Source organism: Aotus nancymaae, unplaced genomic scaffold, assembly GCF_030222135.1.
Source record: "Aotus nancymaae isolate 86718 unplaced genomic scaffold, 86718_ANA_hifiasm-v0.15.2.pri h1tg000011l, whole genome shotgun sequence".
Taxonomy (NCBI): domain Eukaryota; kingdom Metazoa; phylum Chordata; class Mammalia; order Primates; family Aotidae; genus Aotus; species Aotus nancymaae.
In genome coordinates this window covers 76,411,455-76,433,182 of record NW_026988422.1, presented here as the reverse complement: position 1 = coordinate 76,433,182, position 21,728 = coordinate 76,411,455, and the positions used below count along the sequence as shown (strand labels likewise).

Genomic DNA, 21,728 nt, shown 5'->3' with positions numbered 1-21,728 from the left:
GGAGCTCAAGTGATCCTCCCACCTCAGCCTCCCAAAGTGCTAGGATTACAGGTGTGAGCCTACTTGTATGCTATGGGATACAGGTTGAGCAGAAAATAACCCAGCCCCTACCCTCAAGAGGCTTACAGTCTAATGGTGGGGACAAATGTTAATCAAGTACTCAAGCAGTGTGAAAAGCCAAATGTAATTATTATCATCCCTGGAGTTACAGAGAGCTAGATGGCTGAAATGGCAGTGAAGGGACCCCTGAGCTGAGAGCTGGTGGATGGGCTAACAAGCAAAGAGAGGGAAGAACATTCCAGAAAAAGAAATTGCATGTCTAAAGGCCCTAGGGAGCACAGAGACTAAAAGGGGCCAGCATGGCAGGCAGAGAGGGAGGGGAACAGAGAGGGAGATGAAGCTGGGAGGCCTTGGCCTTGTCAAGGAGTTTTGGCTTTATTCCCAGTACAGCAGGCAGCTGTTTAAGCTCGGGACATAAAGGGAGAGGGTAATTGTAGCCTCATCAGATCTGATATAGTTCCGGCTAAGAACAGTCAACTGGGGAAGAACTGATGGGTTTCCTGGCAGTGAAAGAAACTGACAAGTAGTGAATCAGAGAAAAATACCAAGGTCATGTCCATTCCTGGAATCAGCCCATATCCAAAGACTGTTTGATTGGGCAGGGTTGGGGTAGGCAAAAAGGCCCACTCCCCTAGTCAAGGTGGGACGTCTCTGAAGGGTGGTCCTACTCCTTGAGCTCCCTGTGGAATGACCAAGACCTTAAAACAACGATAAACATGTAGAATGATCTGCCCAGGATTTCAGAGAAGAGTGGGGAGGACACTGGCTCCACCTGCGCAGCGGGAAGATCCTGTTCCACCCAAGGCAGGGGTCCCAGTCCTAGAGCCCGCCCCTTCCTTCCTTCTGCCGATCCCCAGAAGAACGGTGAGCTCTCTCTCTCTCTCTCTCTCTCTCTGTGTGTGTGTGTGTGTGTATGCGTGCACGTGTGCGCACGCCTTTGGCTCTAGGATCCTGTTCTAACTTTCTCACCTACTTGCTCTGTGACCTTGAGTAAATGCCCTTCTCTCTCCTGGCCCCAGTTTCCTGATTGGAAAGAGAGGAAGTCGAAGTAATCAGTGACTCCACTTTTGGGGTGGTTCATAGACCGTTTGAGAGTTTGTTGAAAGCTACGACCATTAAGCACATAATTTCTGGCAGCTACAGGGGTTCCTGTAGCCCTGGAGTGGGGCTGGGGAGCAGGCTTTACCTGGGTCTCAAGTGAAGAATTCTTGAATGAGACATAAACAGGCACCTTTTATGATGGCCTGCTAAGAACCAAGTCTCATACTGTGTTGTAGTCATCACCACAATCCTTTAAGCATTACTTTTCCCACTTGGAGCTGGGAGATAGCACTTAAGTGACTTGCCCAAGCTGAGAAGAGCTGAACTAGGACCCCCAAGCCAGGTCTTTGTGAAGCTAAGACCTGCTCCAATGGGAGACATTGCTACACTTACCCTTTCCCATTCTGCCACTGCCTCCGGAATACCACACATTTTAGACCTCATAGCTACCTCTTTTTGTATATATATATTTTTACCAAAAATAAAGCAAATGAGGGTTGCAGTTTTTTGCTTGTTTTTGAGATGTGATCTCACAGTATTGCCCAGGATGGCCTGAAACTCCTGGGCTCAAGCAATCCTCTTGCTGCAGGCTCCTGAGTAGCTGGGACTTCAGGTGTGCCACCGCTCCCAGCCTTTTTAATTTTTATTTATTAGACGTGAGGTCTCGCTATGTTGCCCCGGCTGGAGTGTGGAGGCTATTCACAGGTGTGATTGTTGTGCACTATAGCCTTGAACTCCTGGACTCAAGCGATTATCCCATCTCAGTCTTCCAAGTACTTGGTACTATAGGTATGCACCACACCTGGCTGTATTTTTTGTTGTTTTTTTCTTTTTTGAGACGGAGTCTTGCTCTGTCGCCAGGCTGGAGTGTAGTGGCATGATCTTGGTTCACCGCAGCCTCTGCTCCTCGAGTTCAAGTGATTCTCCTGCCTCAGCCTCTCAAGTAGCTGGGACTACAGGCACGTGCCACCACACCTGGCTAATTTTTGTATTTTTAGTAGAGACGGGTTTCACCATGTTGGCCAGGATGGTCTCGATCTCTTGACCTCGTGATCTGCCCGCTCAACCTCCCAAAGTGCTGGGATTACAGGCGTGAGCCACCGTGCCCGGCCTACCTGGCTGTATTTTTAACTCTTCTCATGGAGCAGGGTTTACCTTATGAAGTAGGATACAGCATCTGAGGCCTTGATACGCTAAGTGGCCTGCAAGGTCACTTAGCAAGTGAGTGGTCCAGCTAAGCTGGAGACAGAGGACATTTGTGGTCACCTTGGAAGTTCCAGTGAGGACGAGCCTTACCTAGCTCTAACTCTGAAGGCCAGAAGGAAGAAGGGTTTGGGGGAGGCTGTTATCAGGGGAAGGACGCAGGGCCCTGAGCTGGGCTTTAAAGAAGGGGTTTCCTGTGAGCCTGAGGATGGCCATGCCCTCGTATAGACTTTGTCCTCAAGGCAAGTTCTCTCCTGGCCCTTTAAATCTTCTCAACAGCTCTGGGTGGGGCATTTATCCCCACTTTACAGATGAAGATACCAAAATAACTTCATCCAGGCCAGGCACAGTGGCTCACTGCTGTAATCCCAGCAATTTGGGAGGCCAAGGCAGGCAGATCACTTGAGGTCAGGAGTTCGAGACAAGCCTGGCCAACATGGTGCAACCCTGCCTCTACTAAAAATACAAAAATTAGCCGGGTGTGGTGACACGTGCCTGCAGTCCCAGCTAATCAGGAGGTTGAGGCAGGAGAATCGCTTAACCAGGGAGGCAGAGGTTACAGTGAGCAGAGATCATGCCACTGCACTCTAGCCTGGGCGACAGAGTGAGACTCCATCTCAAAAAATGAAATAATCTTTATTTTTTAAAAAAGAACTTCATCGGGCTCCTGTAGAGGTGACCCCACACACACAGTTTTCAGGGTTTCTCCCAAGTTCTCCTGGTCCATTGCCCAGGCCTGGTCTTCCTGCCCAGCTCCATCTTATCATGCCCTTTTTATGGTATTCTCACCTTTTCACCCTCTGAAACTTCGCACCTGTTGTTCCCTTTGCCTGGAATGTTCCCTCCCTCCGCCACCGAACTCCTACTCATCCTCCAAGATGCAATGCCACAGTCTCTCCAGTCACGCAGCAAAATGGGACAGACTGCCATCTTCCCTTCCATTTCTCCCTCAGCTGTCACCCTGCGTTTCTAATCAATGGCTTGTGTTCATTTTGCTCTGCCACACACTGGGCTCCCATGTGTTTGCCAAAGGAGTGAAGGAATTCCGGGAAGCCTCCGGAACTACCCAGCCTCAACTTCTCTGTCAGCTCCTAAGAACAGCAGGACATTGAAAGTGGGTGCCTATAACCCCTGCTGTTGACTTCAAGTGTCAAGTTTATTGTTGCCGCCTCCATCCCTTTTGTTTTCACTCTGTTAGCCTTCCTTTGTCAATTTTGTGCCTCGGCCCTAAGGGTCCTTGCCATGATCTTCCCTTTATCCGGCTTTCCATAGCCCCCCAGCAGCCAGGCATTCCAAGGCACAGAGCTGACCCTGGAACCTCTGACCCCTTCCCTTCCAGGCTCCCATGGCCTAAGAAACTCTAGTACCTTTTCTTGCCTAAGGCATGCACTGCCTGTCTTTAGCCCCAGGAGGAGTCCTGTTTCCCACCCATTGCCTTTTCCACTCTCTACCCCATCCTTTTTTTCTACCTCGTTAAAAAAATTAATCAGATTCTCTTTAAAGATGACAAGGAAGCCAGGCGCGGTTGCTCACACCTGTAGCACTTTGGGAGGCTGAAGTGGGAGGAGAGCTTGAGCTCAGGAGTTCGAGACCTGCTTGGTCAACACAGTGTAGTCCCAGCTGCTCAGGAGGCTGAGGTGAGATGATCACTTGAGCAGGGGAGTTCGAGGCTGCAGTGGGCTATGACTGCACCACTGCACTCCAGCCTGGGCAGCACAGAACCTTGTCTCTTTTTGAGATGGAGTTTCTTAACGCAGGCCGGCCAGGGTGATCACATACCAACCGTGGGGATGTTCCCGACAGCAGCATTCTTGCTAAAACTGGACTAAGAAAGCCAAGGACACAGCCCAAGGTCGGGCCGGGTCAGAAAGAGGTCTCGGAGGAGCCTGACTCAAGTGTGGTCAAGGGGAGTCTTTGTCACCCGCTGGCAACTTGGCTCTATCGAGTCTCCCAGCCTCAATTCAAGCTCTTCCCCCTTCCCAGCTCCGTCAAAATCGCCTTGATTTCCAAGGCCAGCTTCAATGTCTCCTCTCAAACTTTCCCGAGCCTTCCCTCCACGGGAATTCATTTTTCCTGCCTGGGCCTGGGGAGAGAAGTCCATTTCTCCTTCTCAAACCCAGAGAGACCTTTGAAGCAGGAAAGCTCCCTGGCTGCCCCACAGGGCAGGGCAGGGCAGGGCAGGGCAGGGCAGGGCAGGCGGGGTTTAGTGACTCCAGGGCGCCAACGCTGACCCGCACCCATGAGGTAGGGGTCTCCGGGGATGGCCGCTGTTATCGCTGTCGCCTCCAGTGCCCGCCCCTTCCCCCCTCCTGAAGGGGACCCAGAGTGAGAGCTGGTGGTCACGTCCTACGCCTGGGAGAGCCCCTGGGAGTTCACCCACTCCGCCGGGGCCCCATCCTGGGCCGGGGTCTGCTTCCTACAGGGAAGGGGCGAGTTCCTGTAAGGTCTCCGTCCCGGCGCAGTTGTCATGGATTGCCTTGGAGGGGGCTGAACCCTGCTGGGGGTCCAGAGACGCTTCCGAAACTCAGCGGCTCGGTCGCCCCAAAAGGCCAGACGAAACACGCCCACACCGCGCCTCCCTCCCCTCACCCTTTCCCGAAGTAAGACCGCCGGGCCACGGCCGCCCCCAGGCCGCCCCGCGCCCCTCAGCCGCCGACACTAACAGGCGCCCCGCAGCCGCGAGGGCTGGAGCGGCGCCTTTAAGAGGCGGTGGGTGGCGCTGCCCCCTGGCGGCCACCCCGCCGCTTCCTCGCCGCCGCGGGCTCCAGCGGGGCTGCCGGGCCAGCGCGGGGCGGCGGCGGGCAGGGGTGGCGAGTGTGCGGGCGCTCGCCGCCGCCCTTCTCGGCGGGCAGCGCGCGGGGACCAGGCCGAGGAGGAAGTACCGGTGGCGGCGGCGGGTGAGGACCGCGGGCCGGGCTGGGTGGCCGCGTGCCCACGCCGGGGTCCGAACGCGCCGTGGGGTACGGCCCGGCTCCGAACGGCCGAAGGCGAGGAACCGGGCGGGAGGAGAGAGGAAGGGCGCGGGGGCCGCGCTTCTGCTACCGCCGGAGGGCTTGTAGCTCGGGCCCGCGCAGCGGGAGGGAGGCGGGCAGGGCGGGGGCGGTGTCTGCGGAGGCCCCGCTTCCCCTCCCGCGCGTCCCGGCCCCGGCCCCGGCCCAATCCGGGCCCGGCCCTAGCCGGCCGGCTGGCCGGGAGGTGCGGCGCTAGCGAGCGGGTGGGCGGTTGAGCCCGCTGGCGGCAGGGGCGTGGGCGGTGGCGGCGGCTCGGCCCAGCCAGTGGCCTTCCGCGCTGAGCGCCGCTCCCTCCTCCCGGCCGCCCGCCGCGCCCCGCCCCGCCCCGCTCCGCCCCGCGCGGCAGGACTGCGCGCCCCAGCACCGAGCCCGGTTCCGCGTCCCCGCCGCCGGGAGGAGGTGCCCGCTCGCTCGCGGCGCGCGCCGGCCGCCAGACTCGGCCTGTGGGCAATTTCCTCCGGACCCAGGCTCCCCGCCCGCGGAGGAAGATGCAGACCTTTCTCAAAGGGAAGAGAGTTGGCTACTGGCTGAGCGAGAAGAAAATCAAGAAGCTCAATTTCCAGGCCTTCGCCGAGCTGTGCAGGTAAGGTGGGACGCGACGCCTGCTCCCGGGGACCCCCGGCCCCAGCCCGGTGCAGCCTCAGCGGTTGTTTTGGGAGGTCGGAGCCAAACGGGAAGAAGCGGCACTCGGGGAGACTGAGTCCGAACAGTCAGGTGGCGGTGGCAGCCGCTGGCCGCGTTCCAGGGAAGCGGTGGCCGGTACGGGCGAGGTGGCACAGACTGGGGTGCTCAGGTGCACTGTGACCCAGCTGGGGAGGCCCCCAGCAGCCCAGGGCGCGGGGGGAGTGCTGCTAAAGGTTGCGGAGGGACCTGGGAAATCGGGGCATCCACGCCGTGGGCTGGGGGCTTGAGGGTACTTTTGGACCGGAGTGTTTTTCTTCCTTCGTCCCCTCCCTTTCGTGGAGAAAGGGCACCCACGTTTGTGGACCACCTACTATGTGCCCCGCGTGTGCTCGGCTCTTGAGGCTGTCATTGCTTATCATGAGGTTAAGCCCAGTGGAAGGGAGTAGCAATTCTTGGCGTGTTGTGGTGATTTGCTGTCTCATTAGAGCCTCGTAACAGCCCTGCAAATTGGCCAGGGTGGTGATTCTGGGCCACGTGTCTGAGAAGGGGGTCTGATCGGCAGAGGAGCGGGGTACCTCGCTTGGGGTCCCGCAGCTAGGGAGTGGCCGGTGCGTAGAAGGTGCTGGGTAAATGCCGATGATGTGGAGTGGCCTTCTGCCATCTGGGCTGGGTGCCCCTGCTCCCACCATGCTGGGGCTCCTTGGCGGAGTCTCCGGTGTTTAATAGGTCACGTTCTTAATAAATTACAGAACTACTGAGTCTTGGGTCAGGTAGGCCTTCTCTTGCTCCACAACTGTGGCTTTGCCTCTGAGAAGCAGTTAAACCCTTTTCTCAATTCATGCCTAAGAGAATCCAGCTCTGAAAGCCTTTTGCAGACTCCAGGTGGAAACCTTTTGTGATGCAGCTAGTTAGATTGATTTTTGAAAATGGGCTCTACTTGCGTTTTTGTCCCTGTCGGGGGCCCACACATTTGGTGAAATGAACAGATGGGTTTCCGCATCCCCTGGTGCTCCTGGGGCCAGTGGCTGGTCTGAACTGGCCTGCAGAGGTGGGCCTGGCAGCACCTCTGTGTGCCTGATGCCTGTCCCAAGGGCCTGCTGCTCCTTGGCCCTGTGCAAGCGCCGCAGGTGCCCTTCCTGCAGCCAGAGGGGTGCAGCTTGTATAGGATAGCCCCTGGTTCTTTATCACTTGGTCTGGGGATGGGGTTGGCTGCCTTCTCCCAGGCTGGTTTCTCTAGAAGACAGGATCTTCATGGTCGATAGGGCATGCAGAGTGGCCCCAGCAATTCATGAAGAAATCAGGAGGTGCTCGAAGCCAGAGCTTTGAAAATGAGTCTTAGGACCCTTGGAACGTTGCACAGAAGGGTACTTGAACATTGTACCTCGGATACACTCACTCGTGCGAAGGAGGCTCTAAGACACTGAAGAAATTTGGAGAAGCCCTTTTGGTATGTTCTCGAAGTCCAGTTCTGATGTGAGGCACTGGAGCTCCCCCTGCAGTCATATAAGACTTGGGAAATCCCAGTTAATCCCTCACACCCTTTGTACTGCTGTCTGTATTTGTGTCATCTTGTGCCTGTAACTTGAGCTTGAGGCTTGTCATTGGGTTGGCTTGTTTTACTTGGTAATTAGGAGGTTCAAGCAAAATATTCCTAGCCAAGACTCACAACAGGGTCCTCGTGCTGGACCTGCAGATTGGCTTGATTTTCTTGTAGTCACTCTGCCTTTAACAGGGGTGGGAAGTTCAGGGCAAGCTATGGGATAACGTCCTGGGGAGTAGGGCATTAATTTCTCTGCAAGGGTTGTTGTCTTCAAACTCTAGTTGCCTTCTCTTGGCCAAAGTATTGGCTTCAAAGGAGGCAGAAGGCATTAGGGCCATTCTAGAACCCAAGGAAGCCCATTTTGTGTTTTCACTAGGGAAGCTTTAGGTATTTTATCATTTAAGCCTAAGAAGGAAAATAAAACACCAAAAGAGTTTTTCTGTTTCTTATTACTTTCAGGGCAGTGCCCCCTGGTGGCCACATTTCTATACTGGCTGCAAAATGCTCCAACTGTTGAGCCAGTGGCCAGAGAGCCCTGTGAGGTTGTTTTGTTTGGTGTGAGGGCAGATGAGACTTTGGTGGCTGAGAGACAGTGCAAAGACGTTATCATGTTTTCCGCATTCAGAATCTGGGGGTGCAAGGCTTCTGTATTGATGGGTGATGAATGTCTATGAATTCTCTAATGAAAAATTCTAAAGGTATTTGAAAATGGCCTTGTGCTGAATGTTTGGGCAAAGCATGACTCGAATGGTCCGGCCCGGGATGGGTTGTTTAGCTGAATGTCCGGCCTTGTAAAAATCTGATCTCAGAGCAGGAAGAGACATTGGCTTTCATCTCATCCAGCTCCTTTGTTTTACAGGTGGGGAAACCATCAAGAGAGGGGGCAGCTTCCAGACTCTTGCTCTTAACTTCTAGAATGAGTCCAACTTGGCTACCTTGAGACTTTCCTTTCTTCTTGGGCATCTTCGACAATAAGGCATTCCCCCTCCTTATCTTTCCAGAGGTCTGGTGGCTGCTCTTTAGCCCCCAGGGGTTTTTTACACTTTCCTTGCAAGGCTGAGCCCCTCTGCAAGTGTAATCCCTGTCCTGGGATGGGGGTTTGGGGGGTAGCTCACGTCGATGGCAACAGTGGGTGGTTAGAGCCATGTCATGGGAAGTGCCCCAGCCTGCCGTAGGTAGGCACAGGGGCCGTCCTTTTGGGCTCTCCTAGCCAGCAGATGGGCCTTTGAATCTGCTTGTTTGTCAGTGGTACTGTTTGTTCCTGTGACTGTCCTGTTTCTTCCCCTTTCTGTGGGGACATGCTCTGGTTGTGTTCTCTCGTACCCCTCCCACCTGCCTTCCCTAGCCCGGGAGCAACCTTGTAGGTCCCCCACACCACCCCCTCTTTGTGACTTGTTTTTTTAAGGTGGAGTCTCGCTTTGTGGCCCAGGCTGGAGTGCAGTGGCTCGATCTTGGCTCACTGCAATCTCTGCCTCCCAGGTTCAAGCCATTCTCCTGCCTCAGGCTCCTTAGTACCTGGGATTATAGGCGCCTGCCACCATGCCCAGCTAATTTTTGTATTTTTAGTAGAGATGGAGTTTCACCATGTTGGCCAGATTGGTCTTCTGACCTCAGGTGATCCACCTGCCTCGGCCTCCCAGAGTGCTGGGATTACAGGCGTGAGCCACTGTGCCCAGCCTTTGTGGCTTTTTCTAGACGCTCATAAGGGGCTTCAGAGGGGGAGTGAAGAAATGAAAGCTGTTAGTTGGAAATGCTCGGTGATATTAATTTAATTTTTAATTTTGTAGTTCTCTACAGTGCCCCATTGGGGAATGCTAGCTGGCCCCAGTTCCCTCAGCTCGTGTTTTCTGTGCCTCCTCCTCTCCTCCAGCTCCTCCTCGCTGTTCCATTCTTTCTGTGGCTGAACGTATGTCGCAGGAGGTGGGTGTGGTAGAGGCACATGACTTGGTGAAGCTTTCCTTATAAAATGTGGGTGAACCTCATCTGTTTTTTAGTGTAATAATTGCTGATTTTTAATGAAGTGCTTCCAGGGACCTCATCTCATTTACTCCTTCCAGCAGCCCAGGGGTGGAGGGATGAGGAAACAGAGGCTCTGGGAGCATAAGGGACTTGCACAGCCTGTTAGAGAGCTTTCTCAAGTCGGGTCCGAGGCCTTTGCACTGAGAATGTGGCTTCCTAGTTTATTTGCCCAGTTTGGGCTGGGGCTTCCAGAAGGCTCCAGAAGCAGAAGAATGTCTATGAGTTTCTCATCCTCTAAAGACTTGGAGGCCAGCTGGGCTGACTTGGCTTGCAAGAAACGTGTTTCTGGAGCAATCTCAGACCTTGTTATCCCACCAGGGACCCATTTGTCCCAATACCTTAGAGGGGACTGAGGAATTCATTAATGCTCATGTTTGTGAGCACCCTTGGTAGGTAGCCCAGGCCTGCCCGTGCCCTCACAGGGCTGGGAGTTTGGTGTCAACAGTAAACTGGCTTGGGAGGCATGCCAGGGGGAGTGTAGCATGCCACCAGGCCTGTCCCTTCCCCTCGGGCCCTACATTTCTTTCTTTAAAATATGGCCATCTCCAAGGTCCTTTTCTGCAGGGATGGCTTAGCATTCTGGTCTGGAATTCTTTCGGGAGATTCTGTGTGGGGAGGAAGGAGGATTTCCCAGGATTAAGTGATGCTGGTCTGTGGGTGGGTATTTTTTTATTTGTTTCAATGTCTGGATTTGCCACCATTTCGGGGGTGCAGAGGTGGGAGGAGGTGCTGACTTAGGTTTCCTTTGCAGCAGTGCACAGGGAGTATTCATAACCCAGCCTTGCAAATGAACACTTTCTACCAGCCTCCTGGGGAGCAAACAGAACTTCACGTGGGAGGAAGCTTCCGTGTGCTCATGGGTTGTCTGTCGAAGGGACTGCCTCGGTTTCAGGCCTGGCTCCATGGCTGACTGCCCATGTGTCCCGGGCACATTCTCCGTGACCCTGGGCACGTTCCCTACCCCTCTGCACCTCACTTTCCTCATCTGTGAGGGTAATAATTTAGCTTAGGGGTGTGAGCCTCAAATGAGGGGATTTGCTGAAATGTCCAGGATAGTGCCTGGACCTCTGCCAGTGGTGGCTGCTGCTGCTACCGTCTTTGCTGTGCAGTGAGCGAGTGGGTCTCTGCCCACGGATGCCTCTCTGTTCAGGGACCTTTGGCCTTTGTAGATGTAGTGTTCTTGGTATTGGCAGTTTACAAGTCACCCTGAAGTCCATGATGGCTGAACTGATCATCTTGCAGGGATATGGGGTTTGCAGATTTGAAACTGTTAAGTGGGCACAGCTAAGGAGGGGGTCCTGCCTTGCCTGGTGACCTTTTAGCATCACAAGCGGGGTTCTGTTCTCCTTCAGCACACAGCCCATCTGAATCTTACAGCCCCCCAGGAGGCGGCAATGCTGTCCCCACCTATTTTATGGATGGGGAAGCTGAGAAGTTTTTAAGTTTGGAGATTGAAAAGTTTGTTCTGGGTTTCCTGAAAATGCCAAGTCTCCACTAGTAATCATGTTAGTGTTACTAGCTAACATTTATTGTTTTCTGTGTCTTTTTGAATATTTAAGACATGTACATATTAAAAAAAATTCAGAGGACTCAGAGTATACAATGAGATGTCAGCCCTGTTTGCTTCTCATTCCTGAATTTCAGTTCCCTGGGGCAGTCTGTCTCTATAGGTGTTTATGGAGACACGGGGTGCACGCATGTGTGGGTCTCTCCATATGTATGTACTGTTGTGCCCTTGCCCATTGCATGGGATGGCGTGTCCTGGAGAAACTCCACATCGCTGCTTCATTTGGAGAGAGTTTTGTATCATTGCCTCTTGTTTTAAGCAGCTGTGTGGTCCAGTTCTTAAAAGGATGGAACAGTTTCTTCCCCGGGTGTTGGTTTCTGCTGGTATGGGCAGCATGACGGTACCCTGTCCTCTTGCCTGGGTGCACATTGCTAGATGAGGAGTGCTGGGTCAGAGGGCACAGGCATTTTATGATTTCATACTTTGTGTGTGTGTGTGTGTGTGTGTGTGTGTATGTGTATGTGTGTGTGTATGAGATGGAGCCTTGCTCTGTCACCCAGGCTGGAGTGCAGTGGCATGATCTCAGCTCACTGCAACCTCTACCTCCCAGGTTCAAGCAGTTCTCCCCCACCACTGGGCCTGTTCTTTCTGACTTGCTCCCAGGTTCAAGCAGTTCTCCTGTCTCAGCCTCCCGAGTAGCTGGAACTACAGGCATGTGCCACCATGCCTGGCTAATTTTTAGTAGAGACAGAGTTTCGCCATCTTGGCCAGGTTGATCTTGAACTCCTGGCCTCAAGTGATCTGCCCACCTCGGCCTCCCAAAGTGCGGGATTACAGGTGTGAGCCACTACGCCCAGCCTTTTCATACATCATCTGAAACTGCTCACCAAGAAATTTCACTATTTCAGTCCCAATGACAGTGAGTGGGAGTGCCTGCACTGCACACGCGCCGGGACAAATGTGTAGGTGAGACGGTACTCTGGATTTGTATTTTGCTTAGTGATATAGCGAGATTGAGGAGTTTGGGTTGTTGGGGGCCGACTGTAGGCATGGGAAGAGCTGGGTGCACCTGCATGGCTGGCTGGGCACCAGTGTTTCTAACCACTGGGCAATCCTGCCTCCACCGATGATTTCTTGGGGCCTTCAGTAAATACCTAGTGACATGCCCCATGAGCACAGTTCCTGAGCAGTTGGATGTGTAAATAGGGTTTCAGTTCCCACTCATTTTGAATTCAGCTGGAAAGCTAGTTTTGAGAGAACGCTATGGTACTTCCTCTTTAAAAAGTATCATTCAAGGCTGGGTGAGGTGGCTCACGCCTGTAATCCCAGCATTTTGGGAGGCTGAGGTGGGTGGATCACAGGGTCAGGCATTCAAGACCAGCCTGGCCAAGATGGTGAAACCCAGTTTCTACTAAAAATACAAAAAAAATTAGCCAGGCGTGGTGGTGGGCACCTGTAATCCCAGCTACTTGGGAGGCTGAGGTAGAGGATTTCTTGAACCGAGATCACGCCACTGCACTCTAGTCTGGGTGACAGAGCAAGACTCTGTCTCAAAAAAAAAAAGTGACATTCATTTTAGAAAGCAAATCATTTAGGAGCTGTGCACCTCCTTCTTTCCCTGGAAAAGTCTCTGTCTTAAACACGTTCCCCATCCTGCATGAATTGGGCCCAACCCAGCCTCTCTGACTCTGGTGGCCCTTGGAGAGCTGGACTGGGTGTGTGTGGCTTTGCTCTGGAGAGGGTGTGGGACTCCCGAGAGCCGGCCTACGGTCACACAGTGAGAATGTGGCAGGGGAACTTGTCTCACTCCAAACTGAGTGCTCCCCACTCACCACTGACTGAAGCCTCCTTATGAACAGGCCCTTCCTCCCGGCCCATGGTGTGTATTAGAGTGGTCAGGCCATACCTGTTGGGCCGTTTGAATCTTTTCTGGGGCTCCGTCTTGCTGCTCTGAGCCTGCTCAGAAAGGAGCGATCCTTGTGGCCTTCGTCTCCCCAGCAGAGCCTCATGGGCTGGTTTCTATAGGCCCGTCCTCCGGATGGCTCCTGGGAGTGCTCCCACAGCCACTTTTAGGGTTTGGTGGGGTGGCGCTATGATTCATGTCAGAGATTCCGTGGAGCTGTGGAGCATCAAGAATCACTCCCACAAGGGAGCCCCGGACTCCTGACCCCCTGCACACTGCATCCCCCGACCCCTCCAGGCCCTTGAGTGCTGGGTGCCCCACCCTGTTAATTGCTTATGGTGTTCTAGGGCACACCTGTGGCAGAGGCCACCTGCAGACTCGGCAGCCCCAGAGGGCGAATCGGGACCCACAGGCCAAAGGCCCTTCCACACAGCTTCAGGGAGGTGTCTTCGTTCCCCTCTCGATCCGTCAGAATCTTCGCTGATACCTAGTGGCCCCCACCGCTGGGCCTGTTCTTTCTGACTTGCTCATCGTCCTGCTTATTTTAAGTCTGTCTTGTTTTTAAATAGTTAGTTCCATGAAGGTAGAGATTTTGGCAGCTTTATTTACTGCTGAAACCCCAGTGCCTATACCAGTGCAAAGAGGAGCTCAAAAAAGTATCTGTTAGAGGCTGGGCATGGTGGCTCATGCCTATAATCATAGCACTTTGGGAGGCCAAGGTGGGCAGATCATTTGAGGTCAGGAGTTCAAGACCAGCCTGGGCAACATGGTGAAACCCCATCTCTACTAAAAATACAAAAATTAGCAGGGCATGGTGATGGGTACCTGTAATCTCAGCTACTGGGGAGGCTGAGGCAGGAGAATTGCTTGAGCTTGGAAGGTTGAGGTTGCAGTGAGCCAAGATCATACCATTGCACTCCAGCCTGAGCAACAGAGCAAGACTCCATCCTCCCCCACCCGCAAAAAAAAGTATGTTAGTAGATAAGTGAACTACCTGGTGGTTTTTGGAAGCCTTTTTCATGTCCGTATGGCTCAGCCACAGTTACTTGTGACTCTGGAATATTTCGGGCCAGGAAGGGAACCCCAGGGGTGGGGAGATGGGGAGGGAGTTAGGTGGTAAGTCCCAGGATCTGGAGGGGCTTGTGGGCGAGTCCTGGGCATCTGCCCTGGCCAGGCCTGTGCTGGGTGCTGGTTCTTGCCGGCATACACCTAGGGGAGGTGAAGGCAGAGCGGTTCTCAGATGCACTGGAAATGCTGCAGGGCATGACTAGAGCCAGGAAGCCTGCAAGCAGGAGAGAACCATGGCACGGTGGCTGCAGCCACTCTAGCACTCTGTGGTCAGAGAAGGCCTCCCTGAGGAGCTGACGTTCAGTGAGAGGGGCCTAGAGCTCTCTCCAGGAGCTAAAGGACCCACAGGGTGGATGGTGTCACTGTGTAGAGGCCACACACCCTGGCCTGCCTTTGCCATAAGTCCTGGGTGCCATGTGAACTAGAGGGCGGGCATCTCGGGGCAGAACTGAGGCCGGTTTCCACTTTAGACAGGGTGGTCCAAGGAGGCATGGGGGTGTCCTTCAAGGGCCTTGTTTCCTAACAGTGTGACTTTCCTCCCATCCGAGGGAGGCTGCAGTTATGGCCTGGGAGCCAGGGATAGGAAGACAAAATGCTCCGCTTCTATCTGGCTCAGTCCAGCCTTTGTGTTCAGGAAATGAGCTGCTCTGGGCTGTGGGGTGGGGCGGCGTGGTGGTGGGGTGGGGTGGGGTGGATGGGTCAGCTGACCTTTCTCAAGGGTCAAGTTGGGCCTCAGGTGCCCAAGGGAACAGAGGGAAGTGGCGCCTGGCATGTGAGCTCCTTGGCAGTCATCGATCTTCCTCCAAGTTACTTGTTTGCCAAACCAGTGGCTCACGCCTATAATCTCAGCACTGTGGGAGGCTGAGGTGGCCAGATTACCTGAGGTCAGGAGTTCAAGGCCAGTCTGGCCAACATGACAAAATCCTGTCTCTACTAAAAATACAAAAATTAGCTGGGTGTAGTGGTGGTTGCCTGTAATCCCAGCTACTTGGGAGGCTGAGGTGGGAGAATTGCTTGAACTCAGTAGGCGGAGGTTGCAGTGAACCGAGATTGTGCCACTGCACTCCAGCCTGGGCAACAGAGCAAGACTCCGTCTCAAAAAAATTAAAAAAAAAATTTAAAAAGCACCAGGGGTGCTGGGGAGAAGTACACGTACTGAAGTCCGCCCTCCCTGTGAGATGAAGGTTCCCTGGTAAAGGGGCTGGGGAGCTCCTTGTGAAGTGTCCTGATGATTCTTATGTGAAACTCACCGTCATTTCATAAAGTGCCTCACTAGACCTCGCCCCAAAACTGTCAGGCGTGGGGAAGCACCGAGTTAGCCAAGGCTGAAGCAGCGTCTTCAGACTTCTCAGGGGCCGGCCCCTCCAGGAGGTGTGCTGGAACCAGAGGTTCCCAGGCTGGCTCCTGGGTTTCTGTACCGTGAGCTCGCTGTGGGAATCTCCAGTCTAGCACTGTTCTCCTGAGGCCTCCTTGGAGCCCCCTCATGCAGGGGGGAGACATGCCAGGGGCACCAGATGGCCAGCCCAGCCCAGTTCTGCCTGCTGTTGCTACCTTTTGTGAGATTCCTTCTCAAAAGAAGCCTTTTCAGATTTCTTGCCTCTGGCTACTGATTTGTCCAGAGTGTACAGAAAGGAGCTAGTTTTGCACAAGAGACATTCCTCAGATCAGCCTGGCTAGATACACACTTGTGGTGTTTTCCTTGGCAGTTTATGCTGCAAACTCATGGACTCCTCAGCAACCATTCTCATTGGCCTGAGGTCACTCCAGGAGCTCTTGGAGCCCAAGCTGGAAACTGGGACTCTGGGCTTGTTCGGGTGGCCTGCTGTGCTTTGGCAGGACTGTGTTGAACTTCCCCTCCACCCCCTTGTACATCAGTGGCTCATGCCAGATCTCAGAGGATCAGGAGAACCTACCATGGGGGTCAGGCACTATGCAGACTGGATACCTACTCTCCAGGATGGGTGAGGGGTCTCCATTTGTTAGATGAGAACCCTGAAGCTTAGGGAGAGGTGAGGTGACCTGTTTGGTCACTGAGCTGTGAGCAGCGCAGCTGGGATTCACCCTCAGGGATGGGCAACTCCTGAAACCTTGCTGTCTCCACCCTGCCAGGTCGCCTTTGTCTTCGACACAGCATCCAGCTGCCATCAATTGGTGTGGCATCCAGTGTCAGGAAAATCAAAGGGTTCTTTTCTTTTCTTTTTGAGTTGGAGTTTCACTCTTGTCACTCAGGCTGGAGTGCAATGATGTGATATAGGCTCACTGCAACCTCTGCCTCAGCCTCCTGAGTAGCTGGGATTACAGGTGCCTGCCACCACACCTGGCTAATTTTTGTATTTTTAGTAGAGACGGGGATTCACCGTGTTAGCCAGGATGGTCTCCATCTCCTGACTTCGTGATCCGCCTACCTTGGCCTCCCAAAGTGCTGGGATTACCAGAGTGAGCCGGCACGCCCAGCCTCAAGGGGTTCTTTTCTGAGTATCCTTTATGTGCAGTTGGGCCCAGAGGGATAGTGCATGGTGGAGATGGCAGTGGAGTTAGAGTGTGAGACTTGCCCTGAGCCTCTGCCCTCCCAACTGGAAAGTGGGTTTGGTGCACCCACCCCAGGACTGGTGAGCACGGAAGGTGCTTAGCAAATGATAGGATTCTCCCTCCACCAAAGAGACCACCTCACCTGCCCTCCCAGCAGCCCAAGGCAGGACTTGGGGCCTCTGACACATCTCTGGTGGGAGCCGCCACCCATCATTTTCTGGGGTGCTCCTCTAGTAGTCAGTTGCTGCTTCCTGGGCAGGTCGGGGCGTGGTAGGTGGTGTAGAGAGCACGCTCCTGTGGCAGTTTCACTTTCATTTCTGCCTCACACCCTGTTTCCATCCAACAGTTGAGGGCTGGGCTGCAGAGGTGAGGAAGCATCCACTCCCCACCCTGGGGTGCTTGTCCCAGTGCAGTTTCCCAGCCTCCTCTTCCCCTGGAATGAATCTTGGGTGGGCTGTGGCATCTTCTTTTTAAAAAACACTCCATTCATTCCTTTATGCACTCACACGCCGTGTACTTGCTGAGTGCCTGCTGCGTGCTGGGCACTCCTGGGTTCTGGTGTTGATGCAGCAGCGAGCACCACAGTGTCCTGGAGCCCCAGGGTCAGCCCGAGGGAGAGCTTCGGGGCAGTCATCCCGCCACTGAGCAGCTCTTGCCCACAGTGTGCTGGGCTTTGAGCCTCTCAGGGTCCTGGGCTTGTGAGTTTATTTTTCTTATTTTTAAGAGACAGGGTTTTGCTATGTTGCCCAGGCTGGTCTCCAACTCTTGTGTTCAAACAATCCTCCCCGCCTTGGCCTCTTGAGTAGCTGAGACTACAAGTGTGCTACTGCGCCCAGCTCATGGGTTTCTCTGTGAGGAATAGAATGATGTGGGATTCTTGGTTTCTGTCTCTGTCAAATTTCCTCTTCATTCTGCACCCCTGCCCATCTTACAGATATGAAAATGAAGGTCCAGAAAGAACATGCAGACTGGGCATGGTGGCTCACGCCTATAATCCAGCACTTTGGGAGGCCGAGGCAGGCGGATCACCCAAGGTCAGGAGTTCGAGACCAGCCTGACCAACATGGTGAAACCTTGTCTCCACTAAAAATACAAAAAATTAGTCAGGCATGGTGGCACACACCTGTAATCCCAGCTACCCGGGAGGCTGAGGCAGGAGAATCGCTTGAACCCAGGAGGCAGAGGTTGCAGTGACCCAAGATTGTGCCACTGGACTCCAGCGTGGGGGACAGAGTAAGACAACTCTGTGTCCAAAAAAAAAAAAAAAAAAAAAAGAACATGCAGAGTTAGCTGCAAGTTATAGAGCTAGCAGGTAGGGCAGCTTAGATTTGAACCTGGCCTTGTCTCTAACTCCCAAGCTCAAGTGATCCGCCCGCCTCAGCCTCCCAAAGTGTCAGGATTATGGGCTTGAGCCCTGCTCCTGGGCAGCCTGTTTTCTTTTTGTTTATTGTGAGTCGCTCTGTCATCAGGTTGGAGTGCAGTGGTGTGATTTCAGCTCACTGCAACCTCCACCTCCCAGACTCAAGCGACTCTTGGACCTCAGCCTCCTAAGTAGCTGAGATTACAGGTGCATGCCACCATGCCTGGCTAATTTTTGTAGTTTTAGTAGAGACAGAGTTTCACCATGTTGGCCAGGCTGGTCTTGAACTCCTGACCTCAGGTGATCCGCCCTCCTTGGCTTCCCAAAGCGTTGGGATTATAGGCATGAGCCACCGCGTCCAGCCCAGACTATTTTTTTTTTTTAAAGATTTTAAAGTCCTGACATTCATCATGGGATCCTTGAAAAGAAAAGGAATTATGGTCTTGCCGTCAGAGGCCTTTTGCCACCTCCCTGTGGGAAGGTGTGTCCAGTGGCATCAGGATCGTGTTGGAGAAAGGTTTTGCTTCCTGCACAGTCAGCTCCCAAGCACCCTTTTAATCACCTTGACTTGGGCGCAGCTAAGCTGTGGGCTGTGCTTGCGATTTGGGTGCCCTGTCTATTCTCTCGCTGCTCTGGGGAGGCCTGAAGCTGCAGAGAGGCCAGTCCAGGCCCCAGCTTCTGACATTTGTCTACACATATCAGGAGGAGCCCCTGCTGGTGAGGAATGTGCCTCGTTCTTTTTGGAGAGCTGACTGAGCTGCCTGTATTGTGGAGCGGGGCAGGGGATCCTCCTCCAGAAATGCCCATAAGCCACCTGCCCTGAATTGTTTAAGTGGTATAAGGATGGTTAGCACCGGAAACAGCAGTGGCTCCTGTCTGTGGAGCTCTAGCTTCATGCCTGACGTGGTGCTGAGCGCTCACATGTGGCTCTTTGAGGCTCTCAGTCCGTATGTGGAGACTGAGGCTCAGAGAGGATAGGTGACCTTCCTGGGGTTTCATAGCTGGTCACGCCAAGGGTGGGGTTTAAATGTCAGTTTGTGTGTGGTGGCGCGATCTCGGCTCACTGCAACCTCTGCCTCCTGGGTTCAAGTGAGTCTTCTGCCTCAGCCTCCCGAGTAGCTGGAATCACAAGCGTGCACCTCCACACCCAGCTAATTTTTTGTATTTTTAGTAGAGATAGGGTTTTATCATGTTGGCCAGGCTGGTGTCGAACTCCCGACCTCAAGTGATCTGCCCGGCTCGGCCTCCCAAAGTGCTGGGATTACAGGTGTGAGCCACAGCGTGCAGTCCAAAGCCTATATTCTTGACCATTACAGAATTTTTTGGTTTTTGTCTTTTTTTAGTTTTAAGATTTTAATTACTATTATTATTATTTTTTGCGATGGGGTCTCACTCTGTCGCCCAGGCTGGAGTGCACTGGTGCAGTCACGGCTCACCACAGCCTGGGACTCCTGGGCTCATATGATCATCTTGTCTTGGTTTCCCAGTAGCTGGTACTGCAAGCAGGTGCCACCACACCCAGCTAATTTTTAAAAAAGATTTTGTACAGATGGGGTCTCCCTTTGTTGCCCAAGCTGGTCTTGAACTCCTGGGCTCAAGCAGTCTTCCTGCCTCAGCCTCCCAAAGGGCTGGGGTTTACAGGCATGAACCACTGCTCCCAGCCTGTTTTTGGCTTTTTAAATGAAGGCAGAGGATGGCTCCCTTTTGTCCGAGTTATTCTCTGGCACCCTCACTACCCCTTAGTTATTCACTTTTCTCTTTTTTCTTTTCAATTTCAATTGGATGCATTGCCTGCTTGGAGAGTGTCGGGAAATTCAGCATTGACTCAATGACACCCACTCAGGCCCGGGAGGCTGTGGTGGGCCTGCCCAGTACCCAGCCACCTGCCAGCAGCATTGCTGAGCATCCTGTGGATGCCATGTTTGGGCTACCGGGTGTGCTAAGAGCTCTTTCCATATAGTCTCAGCCGCATCCCCAGGCCCCAGGTAGATCCTGCCATTCCCTTCCCTTGAAATGCTCTGAGCTACGGATGCAACTGTGGCTCACTCCCCTGTTTAAACTGCCACTCATGTTTCTTCTTGTGGGTCACCTTGGTGACCTTGGAACTTCATCTACTGAAGTTAGAGGCCTAGAGGGTTTGGGAACCTCCTTAGAAAGACTCCAAAAGTCTGGGAGGCTCTTGGGAATATTCTCATTGGAGCTCAGACCCTTGGCCTCAACTTACCCTCTCTGAGCCTTTAGCTCCTGCGCCTGAAGTGGGAATTGTAGTGCCAGCCTGTAGCAGGATAGTTTTGCAGATTGGTTGAGCTAAGGTACCTCAAGGCCTTAACATAGAGCCTTGCTCTTGGAAAGAGGCTCAGTAAATGGTCACTGTGTTATTCTTGTTTAGAATCGGCCAATAGGTTGATGGAGATGTTTACCAAGCATTTATTATATTTGAGCATCCCTTATGTCTGGGGAAGGAGATGGGACAGGAGAGGAATGTAGTTCAGAAACCTCTTGGTGGGGTCTCTGCTGGATTCCATGTGATATCGTGGGGCCAGCATGTCTTGCTTGGTGACTGGATTTGAACCCTCGGCTTTTTTTTTTTTTTTTTTTTTTTTGAGACGGACTCACTGCGTAGCCCAGGCTGGAGTGCAGTGACGTGATCTGGGATGACTGCAACCTCCACCTCCAACATTTAAGCGATTCTTGTGCCTCAGCCTCCCGAGTAGCTGGGATTACAGACGCATGCCACCACACTGGGTAATTTTTGTATTTTTAGTAGAGGTGGGGGTTCACCAGGTTGGCCAGGCTGGTCTCGAACTCCTGACCTCAAGTAATCCACCCGCCTTGGCCTCCCAAAGTGCTGGGATTACAGGCGTGAACCACTGTGCCTGACCTCGGCTTCTTACTAGATGTATCACTGTGGGTGTGTTTTGGCTCCTCTCTGGGCTTTAATTTCCTCGTCAGTAAAAGTTGGCCTTGTGTTCATGCATAGGAGGAGCTCAACGCACAGAGACTTCCCATCTGTGCGGGGCAGAGGCCATCTCTGGAAGGAAGAAGGGGGAAGGTGACCCCTCATTCACCTATGTCAGGTGATGTCAGAATAAGCCTCCTCTGTGGGGTGAGTCATGATCTTAGAGGAGTAATATTTGAAAACCTTTGAGCTAGAAGAGGCCTCTGCAAATGAGGGTTTGCAGCTCAGAATGGCTAGCCTTGCAGGGTCACACATGCAGAGCTTTGGGCTGACAGCTTCGCAGCCCACAAATATACTTCCTGTGGCCGCCAGGAAACCTATAGGAGTGCGAGGTGTGTTGTGTTCTGGGCCATCATTGGTGGACCCCATCCCTGGCCAGAATGAATTATTTTTGTTGATGGGCCCAATAGTCTCTCCTTCTAGCCTTACTGGGAATGCTGCAGGAACCAGTTCTTTGGATTTGGGATGCTTTCCTGGGAAGGGTGTGGGAGTGGGTGGGTACCCTTTCCCTGACACCGCCATCTGGGACATGGGCAGTTCTGTGAGTGCCTCTGTGAGAGCTTTAGGCTGGGACCCCCTGGACAGTGAGATCTGTGGACTGGGCCACATGCCTGCAGATCTGTTTCCGTTGCTCTGTGCTCTGGTCCTCTCTCTCTCTATTAACCAAGTGATGTGTCAAGTCATTGGGATGAGGCTGACGATCTGAGCAGAAAATCGATTGTATGGCTGATTCTTAGAGTCACAGGGATGGGTGGGTTCTGACAGGAGCCTCAGTGCTGAGCAGGTTCAGTAACAAAGGGGATGTATTGGTTCCTGAGTCAAATCCTTGGGGCATTGTGGCTTCAGGTGTGGGTAGATTCAGGAGCTCAGGTGACAGTCCATAGGGCCTGGTATCTTTCTCTTC

The 21,728-nt window shown here is 53.4% G+C and overlaps 1 protein-coding gene across 1 annotated transcript in view; it reads left to right on the top strand.

Moving 5' to 3' along the window:
• The first annotated feature begins 5,167 nt into the window (after nt 1–5,167).
• The window catches only part of ITPK1 (inositol-tetrakisphosphate 1-kinase), a 179,118-nt gene continuing 162,557 nt past the window's right edge, over nt 5,168–21,728 (top strand). Inside the window, exons 1-2 of the mRNA XM_021675721.2 lie at nt 5,168–5,201; nt 5,783–5,898. Coding sequence (XP_021531396.2) covers nt 5,804–5,898 — 95 coding nt within the window. The 5' untranslated portion in view covers nt 5,168–5,201; nt 5,783–5,803. The remainder of the gene's footprint in view (nt 5,202–5,782; nt 5,899–21,728) is intronic.